Source organism: Fragaria vesca, linkage group LG7, assembly GCF_000184155.1.
Source record: "Fragaria vesca subsp. vesca linkage group LG7, FraVesHawaii_1.0, whole genome shotgun sequence".
Lineage (NCBI taxonomy): Eukaryota > Viridiplantae > Streptophyta > Magnoliopsida > Rosales > Rosaceae > Fragaria > Fragaria vesca.
The window spans coordinates 8,614,269-8,628,118 of NC_020497.1; the positions used below are offsets into that span (position 1 = coordinate 8,614,269).

The following is a 13,850-nucleotide window of genomic DNA, read 5'->3' on the forward strand; positions in this document are numbered from 1 at the left end:
ATTCTCATTTAAATGCCACAGTATAAAAAAATGCAGACAAGCACACACATCTGTGAGCAGATACATTTTGTATGCATGTGACGTGTGTGTGTTAGACAATTGTATTATACTCCTATGTATGAGATAATCTCTAATAGCTCTTTTGGGTATATGTTTGAACACAATAATTACCCTCCCTAGAGTGGTAAACGGGAACAATTGCCCTTCCAGTTCTTAGAGCATGTAGTTTTCATAATGGAAAGATAAAAACTTTTAATGAATTCTCTTGATGCGTCAAAATGCTAGTTAACTTGAGCAATCAGAATATTCTTTAACAAGTATTGTAAAGCTGATCGAGACAACTTGTACCAAGTCAGTGAGCATTCTTAAGCTATCAGAGTACGTATTCTTTCACAAGTCTTGTAAAACTGTGACATCTTGTTCCTGAATACAAACATAAAGATATGGTGATTGAAGTTCAATAAAGAAATAAGGCAGAAGCATGATATACATCAATGAATGAAGATAGAATTAACAAAGATTTATTATAAACTGAATTAGGCAGTAGTTCAGAGTTAAAACATGGGAACAAAAAAAAAAAATAAGAGAATCATGACTCATGAGCTTCACTGTTTTAAACTTTTAGTAGTACGTTTTCGAACAAATAAATCTGCACTGTTGTTAGGTGAGAAAGAAGCGAGACCATGAAAGGATGCTCTGATAACAAAACCAACATTTCCATATATGACTCGGTATTAATATTATAAACTAGAAATGCAATGATAAAGAAAAAGTCTCATTATATATGATATTTTGAATTTTCATTAGAAATCATTTCAAACATAATAATGAAAAGCTCAATAACAGCATAGTTTGTCAGATGTAAAAGAACTACATAGTTGACAGATTAACATAGAGGCTAGCTAGGGACTTATCCAATAGAGAAAGATCCGGATGTGAGTTTAATAAGTAGTGATTTTGGACAAGGACAAGGGTTTTTTGACAATAAAGTTAAGTAGGGAATATACAGCATATATAACGATATATAGCAAAGATGAGACACAACCTTAGTAACCTGCATGAAGCTAGGCAGGTGTGATTAAAAATAACAGAGAGTGAAAAATAACAGTGTAAGTCTATCATATTTAAGCTTTACTAATATCAAGTTTGAGAGAGAGAAAAAACCTTCCTGCTGCTGTTTCAACTTATACATGAAGTCTGCAACTTCATTGGCAATCAAAGTGTTGTGTGAGATTAAGCATCCAAAAATATATATAAGCACATTGAAGAGGTGATGTGATCTGTGGCACACTGAAGAGGAAAATTTAGGGTGTTTAATAGATTTATACAAGATGTTACACTCTTTATTTATTCTTTAAACTACATTGAGGGCTCAAGGCCTCAAACACACAGTTACAGTACACACAAGAACATAGTACTAACACAGCATACACACATATAAGAGCCTTCCCAATCCATTTGTAACGTACTTAGATGGTTCTAGATTTCTAGCTAGTTGAGAAGATTTTCCCTAATTGAGTGCAATTCATATGCAACATCACTGATAGCCTTTCTGGTTGTTGGGGATTCAACCGAACAGGCGAGTCCAATTCCAAATATCAAAATCAAGCTCGACATGTTGTGAGATTCTTCAACATTGATGTTGCCTCCTTGAAGAATTAGTGAATCTGCAATGTCTGTAACACGTTTAGGGAGAGCTGTCTTCACATAGTAATGAAGATTCAAGCCATCACCGAACATGCGATCAGTGGGTCTCTTCCCGGTGAACATTTCTAACAAGAGAATGCCAAAGCTGTAGACATCCCCATATGTTGAAACTTCACTTCCCATACCATACTCTACAGTTTGAAGAATGTAATGGTAAATGACAACTATACTATAAATAAACTAGCTCTCATGAAATGGTAAATGAAAGAGATAAATGTGAATAACATGAGGAAACTTACCTGGAGCGACATAACCAACTGATCCTCTGATTCCGATGGAGCGTGATTGATTTCTAGAGACATTGGTCGATTCCTGGAGAAACCTTGCCAGCCCAAAGTCAGAAACATGTCCAGTCAAATCTTTGTCCAAAAGAACATTACTTGGCTTCAGATCACAATGAACTATCGGTGTTTCACAATGATTGTGAAGATAATCCAATGCACAAGCAATATTAATGGCAATGTCAAGCCTCTGAACAAGACTTAAACTTTTGGGTGCTTCTAACAGTTCTTCATTTCCAGTGGATGGATGCAACCAATCCTCCAAGCTACCATTCTCCATGAACTCGTAAACAAGAGCCATGAAACTATTACCGCTGAAATCTATACTTGAACATGCAGTTAAGATCTTGACTAGATTCCGATGCCTGATATTTCTCAACACCTCACATTCGGCCATGAAGCTCTTAGATGCTCCCCGGTGTAACATGTTAAGCACCTTGACAGCAACAACAACTTTATCATCAGAAAGAATTCCTTTGTAAACAGACCCAAAAGCACCTACACCAATCAAATTAACTGAAGAGAACCCGCCTGTAGCTTTTAGAAGAGTAGCATATGAAACCGGCAAACCGGAGTTCTCAAAAGTGCTTACTTCAGTTTCTTTCCTTCTCTTACGAAGAAAGATGAGAGCAAGCACCACACCCAATCCCAGCAGAGTGAACCCGGAAGTCAAAAAGATCACTAGTTTCATTCTATGAGACAATTCTCCTCCTTTAGACTCTTTGAAGTTGCACACTGGAAGTCCAAGACTAGCAATGCCGCCGCAGAGTTTTGTGTTTCCAAGAACTGAAGTTGCACTTGCATTCCTGAAGATACCCTCTGTTGGTACTGCTCCCCAAAACTGATTGAAGGATAGGTTTAAATTCCCCAAGTTTCCCAAGGTCTCGAAAAACTGTGGAATTTCTCCTGAAAAATTATTGAGTGAAAGGTCTAGATCTCGAATCCCTCTCAATTCCTTCATAGATGAAGGAATGAGCCCTTCCAAGAAGTTACATTGTATGTATAGGACTTCTAAACTCTCACAACTTCCAAGGCTACTGGGAAGTTGTCCTGATAACATGTTGTAAGAAACGTCTAGTGCAGCTAGATTCTTCAACTTTCCAATATCAAAGGGGAGGGAACCAGTAAAGTGGTTTTTTGACAAGTTTAAGGAAATCGACAAAGAGTGGAGACCGATAAGTAATTGTTGAGGTACTTTGCCATCCAAGTTATTATGAGAAAGATCCAACTCTAGCAACTGGTGACATTCTCCTAGGCTTGAAGGAATGCTGCCATTGAGATTATTTCCTTGCAAGTGAAGAATGGTTAACTCTGTTAAATTTCCAAGAGAAGATGGAATGCTCCCGTATAATTTGTTGTTCCCAAGATAAATTTCCTGGAGCCTCGAAACTTTCCCAATATCTCTGGGGATGCTACCTGTGAAGTTGTTTTCACCCATAAGTAGTCCTAGCAAGTTCACAAGATTTCCTAAACCAGTTGGAATGCTTCCCTCTAGGCGGTTTCCTTGAAGAAAAATCATTTGGAGATTGGTTGAGAGATTAGATATTGATGTGGGCAACGTCCCTCCAAAGTTGTTATGGCTGAACCCCAACCAAGTTAGACTTGTGGCATTGATCAATTCTGAGACAAAACTCAAGTCTCCATGTTTACCGGTTCCAAGATTATTATCTTGGACATTGAATACCACAAGGTTATGAAGGTTTTGTAAATTTGGTACCTGTCCAGTGAGTTTGTTTGATGAACATTGGAACCACACAAGATTTGTTGCATTCGATATTGACCAAGGGATGGCTCCGGTAAATTGATTCTCATCAACAGAAAAGATCTGGAGGTTGGGAAAAGCTGTAGTGCCCAAGTTTGAAGGAAGAGTTCCTTGAATTTGGTTTGATAAAACCTCGAATTGAACTATACCAGAGATATTATAAATGCAGGGAGGGATGATACCAGACAACCTATTTATGGCTAGAGAGAAAATTGTTAATTTTTTCCACCGGCATAGAACACTTGGGATGCTTCCTTCTAAGTTGTTATACCCTAAACCAATCGCCTCGAGAGACGAAAGGTTCCCCAAAGAAGGAGGGATCTCTCCTGTTAAATTGTTGTTTTGCAAAACAAAACTCTTAAGCTTTGACAAGGAACTCAGTTTTGGAGGAATTCTACCCACTAGATTATTTCTACTGAGGAAGAGAGTGACGAGTTGGATGCAGTTGGATATATTGGAAGGAATGGTGCCAGAAAGCGAGTTATTGTGTAGAAGCAATACCTGCAATCTACGCAACTGCCCAATTTGAGGTGGAATTTGATGATTGAAGCTGTTGTTCTTGAGATTTAGCACTCTCAAGAAGCTTAGGTTTCCTATATGTGGAGATATGGATCCCACCAACGTTAGAGACATGAGCTCCAGCTTTGCCACTCTTTGGTCATGTTTTCGACTGCATGTGACGCCGTGCCATAGGCAAAAATGAAGGGATTCATTCCATGAGCTTGTGACCTGGTTCGGATCGTGTTGTATTTGAGCTTTGATTGCTAGTAGTGCCAGCCTATCCGACTCATTTCCTTCCAGTCTCGTGGTTAAGGGATGGTCTAGTTGCATGGAGGAGCTAGAACAGAAAATGAACATTGCATTACAGAAAGAGTATATCAGAACAAATTGCACAACCAAAATTCCCATTTTGATTATTTTCTTCGTGGTGTATCAACGAAACAAAAGGATAGGCGAGTTCCATTTGATGCGCAAGAAAACTAATTTAAAGGATGGGATTATGGGAAGATACATAATAACCTACCAAAACTTCTTTCTTTCCCACTCTTGATTTCAAAACTTCTTTCTTTCCCACTCTTGATTTCAAAACTGAGTAATCAAAATTCAAAACCGAATTGACAGGCATAATAACCTGAAAGACAATAGAGGGAGGTATATGTGGTTGTTTGGTGGGCTATTATGAATCAGGTACAAGTTCATTATAGTAGGAACAATCAATCTGTACAACATATGATGAAGAGCACTCTTTGGTTGACTTGATTATTTGATTTCTTCAGAAAGACGAGTGACTTAATTCGATCAGTAGCTTTCCACTAAGGGACTAGTGGCACATGACTTTTGTAATTTCCTCAATCAAAATCAATCATAACGGCAGATGAAGTACCGGCCAGGACCAGTTGCAGATACCTATTACAGTTTTTTTGAAAAGATACCTATTACAGTTAGGAAGACTTGGAAGAGATGATTAGGACAACCACTGACGGCTTGCAACTAGCTCTAGAACTATTACGTGGTGTAGTTTTTTCTAGTAACTTTTTGAGCTATGTAATGCCGCACCAGGATCAGTATGCAGCACCGGCCAGGATCAGTAAGCAGCACCAATATAAGTCATAATGCATATTATTGCATAATTTGGAGAAGAAAATGAAACACAAAAGGGTAAATGTTAATCACTTAAAAGTTAAAACATGTGAATCAGGAACTACTTTTAGTAGCTTGCACCAGAGCAGAGAATGTAGCTTGCACCAGATCAGAGATTCCCATGGGAATACATCCAAGGAACGATTAGAAACTCCTCAACTTTTAGTCACTTGACAAAACATGAAAACCTTCCACTAACACTGCAAAATTAAAGCTTTTATCTTATTGCCATATGACAATATTATATGCTCATGTTTCAAATGATACACAGCATTACAAAACATTTTGTGCTACTTGTGCACTCAATTTCTTTCTTCATTCCTATCAGAAGAAGAAATAAAGAGAAAAGGAGAGCAAACCACACTTCTCTCGTGATCTCCTCATCACACATACTTCTCCCCCTCCACTACATCTGGCTCTTAATTGTGATTATCCAGGCCTTCTTTCCCTCCATACATGCACAAGTCTCCTTCCCGCAGCCACATGCTTGCACAAGTGTCCACAAAGTCATTGCTAGCTCTTTCTTTCAATTCATTCGGCTCATTGTCAGGTCTGCTTTTGCTTCTAATTATCCCTGAATCACAACTTGACCACAATACCACAATACCACATAGTTGATTACACGTTGCAAGAAATTAGCACATTGTGTGCCTGTTCTAGTCGCTTTTTCACAGCATGGTGTCCACTGCAAAAGAAAATCGCACCCAGACAAAAGAAAAAAAAAAAAAATGACTTCAGTATTCTGAGGAAGAATATCAAAATCATAGCACTCTGTGTTCTGCAAGAAGAACAAACATGACTTGTACATACAAGCATGTTTGAACCACCGTCCGACCTGCCACCACTGCTACCATTGTTCTGGATGACGACCATGCCAACGACGTACCTTTAGAGCCGGTAGTTCGCATAGAAGTGCTTCTGCCCTGAAGATTAGGGTTTTGCGCCACCACCACAGTATGCCTCCTTCTCCTGCAGGAGTAAACTCGAATTCAAAAGCCGGAAAAGACTCTCGAACATGATTAGTTAGGTTGTGACGAACCCTAGCCGTAGCATGGATATATTTTACGCTGGATCCCATTCTTTTCCAGGAAAACGACCTCTCTCAATGTACAACCCACCATGAACACAACCTCCTCCGTCAGTAGATAAAAACTTAGCCCACCCACCCTTACAAAGCCAGTAAGACTAGGACCTATGATCTTTGCAATGTCAGATAACTTCACCAGCAAGTCGAAAGGAACTATCGAGAAATCTCTAAGTTGACTTAGACAGTTTGGAAGGAAGCGTACATTGTTACGTGGGATGTGAGAATGTCAATCTGGAATCACTCTCTTTCTCGAGAGCCTATTCGGCGCACCCGTCATCTCCACCGTTTTAATTTTTTTTTTTTTTTTTTTGCGTTACGGACGACTAACGTACGTAGGTACGGTACGTCGTACCGGTCGTNTCTTATTATTACTTCTCTCTTCGTGTACCGTACGTACTTACTACGTTCTTTACTTTACGTTAACGTTTAGTTTACGTTTAGTTACGTACTACTACTTCTTACGTTNTTCGTTACGTTCGTTTACCTTTGTTTTACGTTTAGTTTTTAAGGTTTAACTAAACGGTTAAAAACCTTTAAAAACGTTAAAAAAACTTTTAAAACGTTAACGTTTTTAAACGTTAAGTTTACGAACGTTAACGTTTACCGGTTAACCGTTTAACGGTTTTAAACCGGTTTAAACCGGTTAACCGTTAACGTTAGGTTTACCTTAAACGTTTTAAACCGTTAACGTTTAAACCGTTACGTTAGTTACGTACGTTACGTACGTTACGTTACGTACGTTACGTTACGTTACGTTACGTTACGTTACGTTACGTACGTACGTTACGTACGTACGTTACGTTACGTACGTTACGTACGTACGGTACGTACGTNCCTACCTTTACCCTTACCCCCGTTGGTTGGTCGTCCGTTCGGACGTAGTTCCTACTAGGTTAAGAACTTAGGTTTAGGGAAAGGGAAGGTACCGTAACTATTTAGTTTACGGGTGGGATTGTGAAGTAATGTACTAATTCGTAGTATCTACTCTTCTTCTCGAGACGCTTACGTTCGGCGCCTACCCGTCTATCTCTACGTTTTATTTTTTTTTTTGGTCGGGTCAAAATCAACGGTGGATATACCCGGGTGCGCTGTATAATTTTCACTCTTTCTCTGACGGCTTCCAATGCCCTTTTCTTTAACAGTTTCGGTTTTAGTTGTACTACTCAATCTTCTTTGTAGCCTTGTCTCTTTATTTTGTGATTCAAAGAAAATAAACTTATAATTCGGTTGAAATGCCGATGGTTAGTTCCGAAAACTCGTGATCATTTTCGAACACTTGATATGAGTCATATGACAGTTTTTATGATGCATATTCTTACATGAATTAGATTCTGAAACATCAAGTCTGGCAAAAGAGACAAACAAACGATAATCGACTTATTCCATTAGAAGAACAAAATAATTGGCAGAACTTTGCTACAACCGCCAACACAGATACTCTGAAACCATTAATCAAACTTGTAAGTTCATATTATGCATCCACCATAACCTACATTTGTAATTAAAAGTAAGCATATATATGAGAATCTACGATGATCAATTCAACTATCTGACTCAATGTCCATGCCCTCCACAGAGTTGCTCATTTTGAAATCAACCACAGCCTTGTCAAAAGTGTTGCTCACATGCTGGCACATCACCATGAGATCCTGGCATGCATCTTTAAATACATCTTTTGCTGGATCACCTGTAAAATTCATCAAAGGACCAGCTTAGTCTAAATTCAGAATTTCAATTCTGAACAATATGTACGGAAGCACATCAGCATCTTTTTTTTTATTGTATATGAGCAAGCAAATTTAAGTTACATAATTGATTGGCCTGGAAAACAAAGGCATAGACATAATCTAAATAGAAATCGACCACCAAACAAAGCAATAATCTTTCGAAGCATTACATATTTTCATGCTAAAGATTTGGAAAAGGTGCAGGAAAAATCTAATGATCGATGTGGGGATATGTGCTCTATCTTGGAGCTGCAACTCCCCCAATCTAGAACTTTAATTCCTCCAAACGTCCATATTTATATATAAGATAATGCATTTTTTTGTGTTCTTTCTTAGAACAAACTGCTCAGGTCACTTCATGCAGCATACTAAATTGTTTCACTAAAAAAATATAAAATCATATTTGGATAGTACACTGATAAAGCAGCTATTTCTGCAATCAAACTCGTTCAGAATCTGCAGACCCACAACTTGGGTCTAATTCACATATATGATTAGGCAAAAATATCATATGCACAACAGGTGCATTTTGCAGATACAACCAACTAAAAAGACATTAAAGTTGACCAATAATAATGTAAGAAATACCATATGCATCAACCATTTCTACCCGGTCTCTCTCTTAAAGGGGAAAATAAAAATCAGAAACAATCACAGATGTCCATGACAGAACAAGATCAATGTATTTGATATAAGTCCACTACAGAACAAAATCATTGCATTTGATATCTGATACACCTATGCATATATTACTCAAGGCAAAGAAAAAGTACAAATATACACACCTGTAGTTTGAATTCTAATATTAACTCGGTTATCGGATGGATGAGGAATGCTGTACCCACAGAATTTCGTCCTCGGACTGCAAGATAACATTAAAGCTTCTTAGTTTATCATTAAGCAAACAATACAGCTTTCCTCTTATTACCAGTACCACTACTTTTACTACATCGTCATTCCGAAGCACGAAAGGTAAGATTAGTTCACCACAGAAAATTCAATTACGATATTCTCTCTATGATTCATGCTTTGACAAGTAAGATATAGAGCTAACAGTATAATAGGTGAATATGTGAGCCGAAGTTACAAAAACTGAGTTAGAAAGCATGCACTTACTCCTGATTCAGAGTATATCTGACAGCATTTGCGAATGTATGATCCTCATCAACCAAAGAGAATGTCGATTGGGAGGGATCAGAAAGGGACCCAAGTTCCATTCTTTATAAAACCTTGTCTGCCAAAGAAAAAAGAAATCCCAATTAACTATATCAAACGAAAAACTTACCATTAACATCTGGGATCCTAGATTTAGATCAAATTATTACATTTTGTGTCAGGAAATATGAAACTCCCCAGATGCAATGAACTCTACTCAACCCAGAAAACACATTCCCAATTGAACCAAGCGTACGCATAGAACTAACTAGAGGAGAACCAACATTACCCATCTCAATTATTTATCTAACTAATTCGATACTCTAAATATATTGAAGGATAAACTGAATGAGAAATAGCATACCCAACATAGCTAGGAAACAAAGTTAGAGAAGAAAAGACATACCGGAACTTGAAGAAGAGTTGAGAAGAGTGAGTAAATATTGAGTAGAGAATGAAGAGATGAGCCGAAGAGGAGAGTTGCTGCAGAGATGTCCAAGTGACGGCTGCTCTGTTTTGGACAGTATGAAGAGGAAGCTTTAGGTTTAAGAAGTCCAAAATACCCCTTTGAATGAGTTGCTGACAACAGCCGGACTTGACACGCGTCTCTTACTCAAAGCAAACACAAACTTGATCGGTTTTGAATTGTGCATCGTACCAAGATACATTTGCACCATTAACATGTAGGTCCTTAAATTGTTGTATGCGAAGATCGAATAAATACTAGAGAGTAGAGACCATAAATTCTTTTCTTTCATTTTTATTTTTGATCTAATCAAATTAAACGCATATAATAAGACTATATTTTATTCGATTTCAAATTCTCACCTCTTGTGTTGGAAACGCTTAAGACTATTTTTTTGGGTTTCAATTTTATTAACGGTATTAAAATACATGCATAATAATGCGACGTACATGACCGGATCAAAATATTGTATATTAGCTGCTTAGTTCACTTGCACTTTAAGGCGTAGAAAAATTTTTGGTTCCCAAACTTATTCCAAACTAGCCATTTTCTACCCGTGCAAATTTACAGGATGTCACAAAATTACCTAAAACTAGTATAATCGAAATAATCGATCAGACCATAGTGAAATGCAGTTGTAATTTGAAATATAGCCAAACAAAATAATATGATATGGTTGCGGTTCTAGCCACAAACTGAGCCAAACCAGAATGCGCCCACCCTTATCAAATCCTAAGAGCATGTCCACCCTCTGGGTCTTCGTTGGGAAGGCCTGGGTCATGGGCGAGACCTAGGTCGCCAAGTGGCAGTAATTTTGAGCTGTAGTTTCCACCCATGATTTCTGTTTCTGGGTCGTCACGTGGTAGTGACTGTTTATTGAATTTTATATTAGGTATTTTGAATATGAATAATTATTTTATATATTAATAAAATTATGAATAACGTATTAAAATTATACAAAAAGTAATAAATAACTTTAAAAAATTACATATTAAAATTAATTAATTTATTACATGACTTAAATTGACAGGCCAAGCCTAAGAAAAAAAATATACAATAATATAAATTTCTAACTCTAATTATCGACATCCTCATTACAAAAGAAATCGGTGTTTGAGGGGTCATTGAGATTTACTGGGTTGGTCGAGTCGCCGGCCGAATGTGGTTGAGGAAAGTAATAACCAGGGAAAGATGTTTGAGGAAATCCACCGGGGAAAGATGGTTGTGGATATCCACCGGGAAAAGCTGTTTGAGGAAATCCACAGGGAAAAGATGTGTGGGGATATCCACCGGGGAAAGATGTTTGAGGATATCCACCGGGGAAGGATGTGTGGGGATATCCACTAGTGGTGTTTTTTTGCCTATCCGTTATCTCTTTTTGTTTTAACCGCCAATAATCTTTTCTAGGCCCCAGTGATATAGTACTTGGATTTACCTCCATAATCTTTCTTCTCTCTCTTTGATACGATCTTCCCTCTCTTGGAGTTTGAAGTGCTCATTCCGAAGATCCATTTGTAATCGCATATATTCTTGTTGTTGTTGCTCTTGCAATTGTTTTGTGTATGTCTCGTCCTGTTTCTCCCTCGATTGCAATATTGATGATTGGTTGGTTACAATCGTGACAACAGCGGATGTCATGGGACATGCATCTTTGGCCGCCTTCTTTCCTTTCCGAGCGGCTTCTGTTGTTGCCTTCCTTCCAATAGGCCTCACATTTGGATTCGGCGGTACCTCATCACTATCTTGGGCCAAGTTGATAGAAGGTTCATCAACTTCTTCATGTTGAGTTGATTGTGAAGCCATCCTTTCACAATCGGCTTCCGTTAATGGTGACTCATGTATCTCCATGTTGCTAGGAATGTCTTGGCACATTTGAAAACCTTCCACGATGGCGTAGCAATCTTGCGCCTTGAACTCACTCTTTTGTTTCTTTCCTTTGGTCCTTGTCATCTCTTGCTTCCATATATTTTGTGTTCTTTTGTACTACAAATTAATAAATAAAACTACAATTAATAAGATGTATGACATGCAAGATAATTTATCGATAAGTAAATATAACACGACCCACCCCGAATTTCACCTTGAAACCCGGAGTAAAACGTGTGGGGACCACCTCTAAGAAAGATATTACCGAAAAATCGGCATAACCTCCCTTGAAAATGGACAACCCTTCCTAAAGAAAACCTGCGAACACTTCCAAAAATTTTAATCCAACCTTAACTCCTGGAGCCTACGTGCTCCCCAAATACAACTACCACCAACAACACAACATTATCCAAACATCAAATATAATTATCCAAAAGATAACATAAATCCTCCAACAAATATTCTAAGACGTCAACAAGTCTTCACCCACAACCAAAATAATATACATTAAACCCAAGTATTCAGAGCTACTAAACACTAGCGGAAAAAGAAACCACATGTAGGTTAAACAGGTAACCTACTAATGAAAAGTGGTGGAAATGCGGGCGACTATGCCTCGTCTCCTACTAGGTCCAACCCGAACTCTGCAGACTTGGCATTTTAAAACGAAGGGCCCAGGGGAAACATTTGAACACGTTAGAGTGAGTGGACAAAAATAAAATAAATGAAATAATTCTTTATGCTTTCCCAATTTTACTTTTCCATAGAAAAATATGCTGCATGCGACAGCTCAAAACACTCAACACGAAAACTGGAAATTTCATGACTAGCTCCGGCCAGTCTCCAATGCTCAGTAAAATACAGCCTCTCAGGCTAAAATAAAATATGTATGTATTACACTTGTCATATCCCTTGTATGAATTTTTTTGAAACAACAAAAACAAATAGAAAATTTACACAAGGCTACGACGCTTGCGTCTAACGCTCACGTTGCACCATAATGGCATTTTACCTCATTATGGTGGAAAAGACGGTGTATAAATATACGCGCATATCCCCTATATAAATTATTATTTTTATATAAGGCTACGACGATTGCGTCTAACGCTCACGTCGCACTATAATGGAATTTTACCTCAGTATGGTGGAAAAACACGTCAGCTAGCTAGCTTTCTCTCATATACATATTATTCTCATAATCATCCACATATGGATATATATATATATACTCACTGAAATTCTCAATTTCGGTTATTCTCCAACAACATAAATTATTTCGCATGCAGATTATTTAAAACAAAAGTCCACTCACAAATTAGGCCTAAGCTTGATGTCGATCTAGGGTCTCGTCTGCTCGAGCCTCCTCACGTCCTGTTCCAAATATAATATTAATTTCCCAACTAACAATCCAATAATTAATCAAAATAGGCAAAATTACCCGAGAGCCATAAACACGCTCATCATTGCCTAACTTCGATATTCTTAAATCGGAACGATCTGAACTTAAATATCATCCTCGGCAGTCGTAAATATAACCTCCCCAAAAATACGACTTAAATCTTACGGCCGGATTCTACATAATTAACCGCCAAAAATACCAAACTTCGGAAATTCACAAACCTATCCAAATCTCATCTAAAAATTCCATAAATCACCTCAATATAATCCCCTTAGTATTCCACATTTAAAACCCTAAAAATCTCCCAAACCGGCGGCGGCTCCGCCGGCAGCGGCGGCCGGAGGCCAAATCCGGCTACCTCCAATTCCTATGAAATTTTAACAGCATCTTCCTCTCATCATGCTCTACAACTTTCCTAACTAGCACAAACCCAAAATCCAAGCCTAGCTATGCCAATCGAACAAAAACATCAAAAACGCCGTAGAGCTTCCACCTCAAATTTCTCCTTACCTGAAGCAAACCGGAGTGAGTCCTTTTAGGGCAAGGCAGCTGGGTTGGAGACCTACAAAACCATACCAAGCTTTCCCGGATTGGTGGCCGGAGGAGGGAGTTCCGGCGAAAAGCTTCCCAGCATTTCCGGCGGGTTTTCTCCTCTTCCGGCGGGTTAGAGGCTCGGGGGCTAGGCTGGGGAGAGAGAGGAGGAGATGGGGGTCCAAACTGGGGTGGAGCGGCGGCCGGTGGCTGGCCGGACGGCTGCAG

At 38.5% G+C, this 13,850-nt stretch overlaps 2 protein-coding genes across 2 annotated transcripts; both read right to left on the reverse strand.

The window, feature by feature from the left end:
- Positions 1–1,451: 1,451 nt before the first annotated feature.
- LOC101301439 (probable LRR receptor-like serine/threonine-protein kinase At3g47570-like) lies at positions 1,452–4,659 on the reverse strand. The gene is made up of 3 exons (XM_004308484.1): positions 2,950–4,659; positions 1,947–2,844; positions 1,452–1,838 (listed from the first exon to the last, which is right to left on the reverse strand). The coding sequence occupies exons 1-3, from the start codon at positions 4,657–4,659 to the stop codon at positions 1,492–1,494; spliced, it is 2,955 nt and encodes a 984-aa protein (XP_004308532.1). The 3' UTR covers positions 1,452–1,491.
- A 3,175-nt stretch (positions 4,660–7,834) lies between these two features.
- On the reverse strand, positions 7,835–9,857 carry LOC101300387 (DNA-directed RNA polymerases I and III subunit RPAC2-like). Its single transcript, XM_004306970.1, has 4 exons — positions 9,767–9,857; positions 9,322–9,439; positions 8,991–9,067; positions 7,835–8,165 (listed from the first exon to the last, which is right to left on the reverse strand). Exons 2-4 carry the CDS (start codon positions 9,420–9,422, stop codon positions 8,020–8,022), a joined length of 324 nt encoding a protein of 107 aa, XP_004307018.1. The 5' UTR covers positions 9,423–9,439; positions 9,767–9,857; the 3' UTR covers positions 7,835–8,019.
- Positions 9,858–13,850: the final 3,993 nt, after the last annotated feature.

Coding starts and splice junctions, on each gene's coding strand:
- LOC101300387 (XM_004306970.1), bottom strand. CDS start 9,422: ATGGAACTTGGGTCCCTTTCTGATCCCTCCCAATCGACATTCTCTTTG. Junction 9,068..9,321: donor AGATATACTCTGAATCAGGA/GTAAGTGCATGC, acceptor GTTATCTTGCAG/TCCGAGGACGAAATTCTGTG. Junction 8,166..8,990: donor TATTAGAATTCAAACTACAG/GTGTGTATATTT, acceptor TGAATTTTACAG/GTGATCCAGCAAAAGATGTA.
- LOC101301439 (XM_004308484.1), bottom strand. CDS start 4,659: ATGGGAATTTTGGTTGTGCAATTTGTTCTGATATACTCTTTCTGTAAT. Junction 2,845..2,949: donor AAGGGCTCATTCCTTCATCT/ATGAAGGAATTG, acceptor GGGAATTTAAAC/CTATCCTTCAATCAGTTTTG. Junction 1,839..1,946: donor AGTTGGTTATGTCGCTCCAG/GTAAGTTTCCTC, acceptor TTCAAACTGTAG/AGTATGGTATGGGAAGTGAA.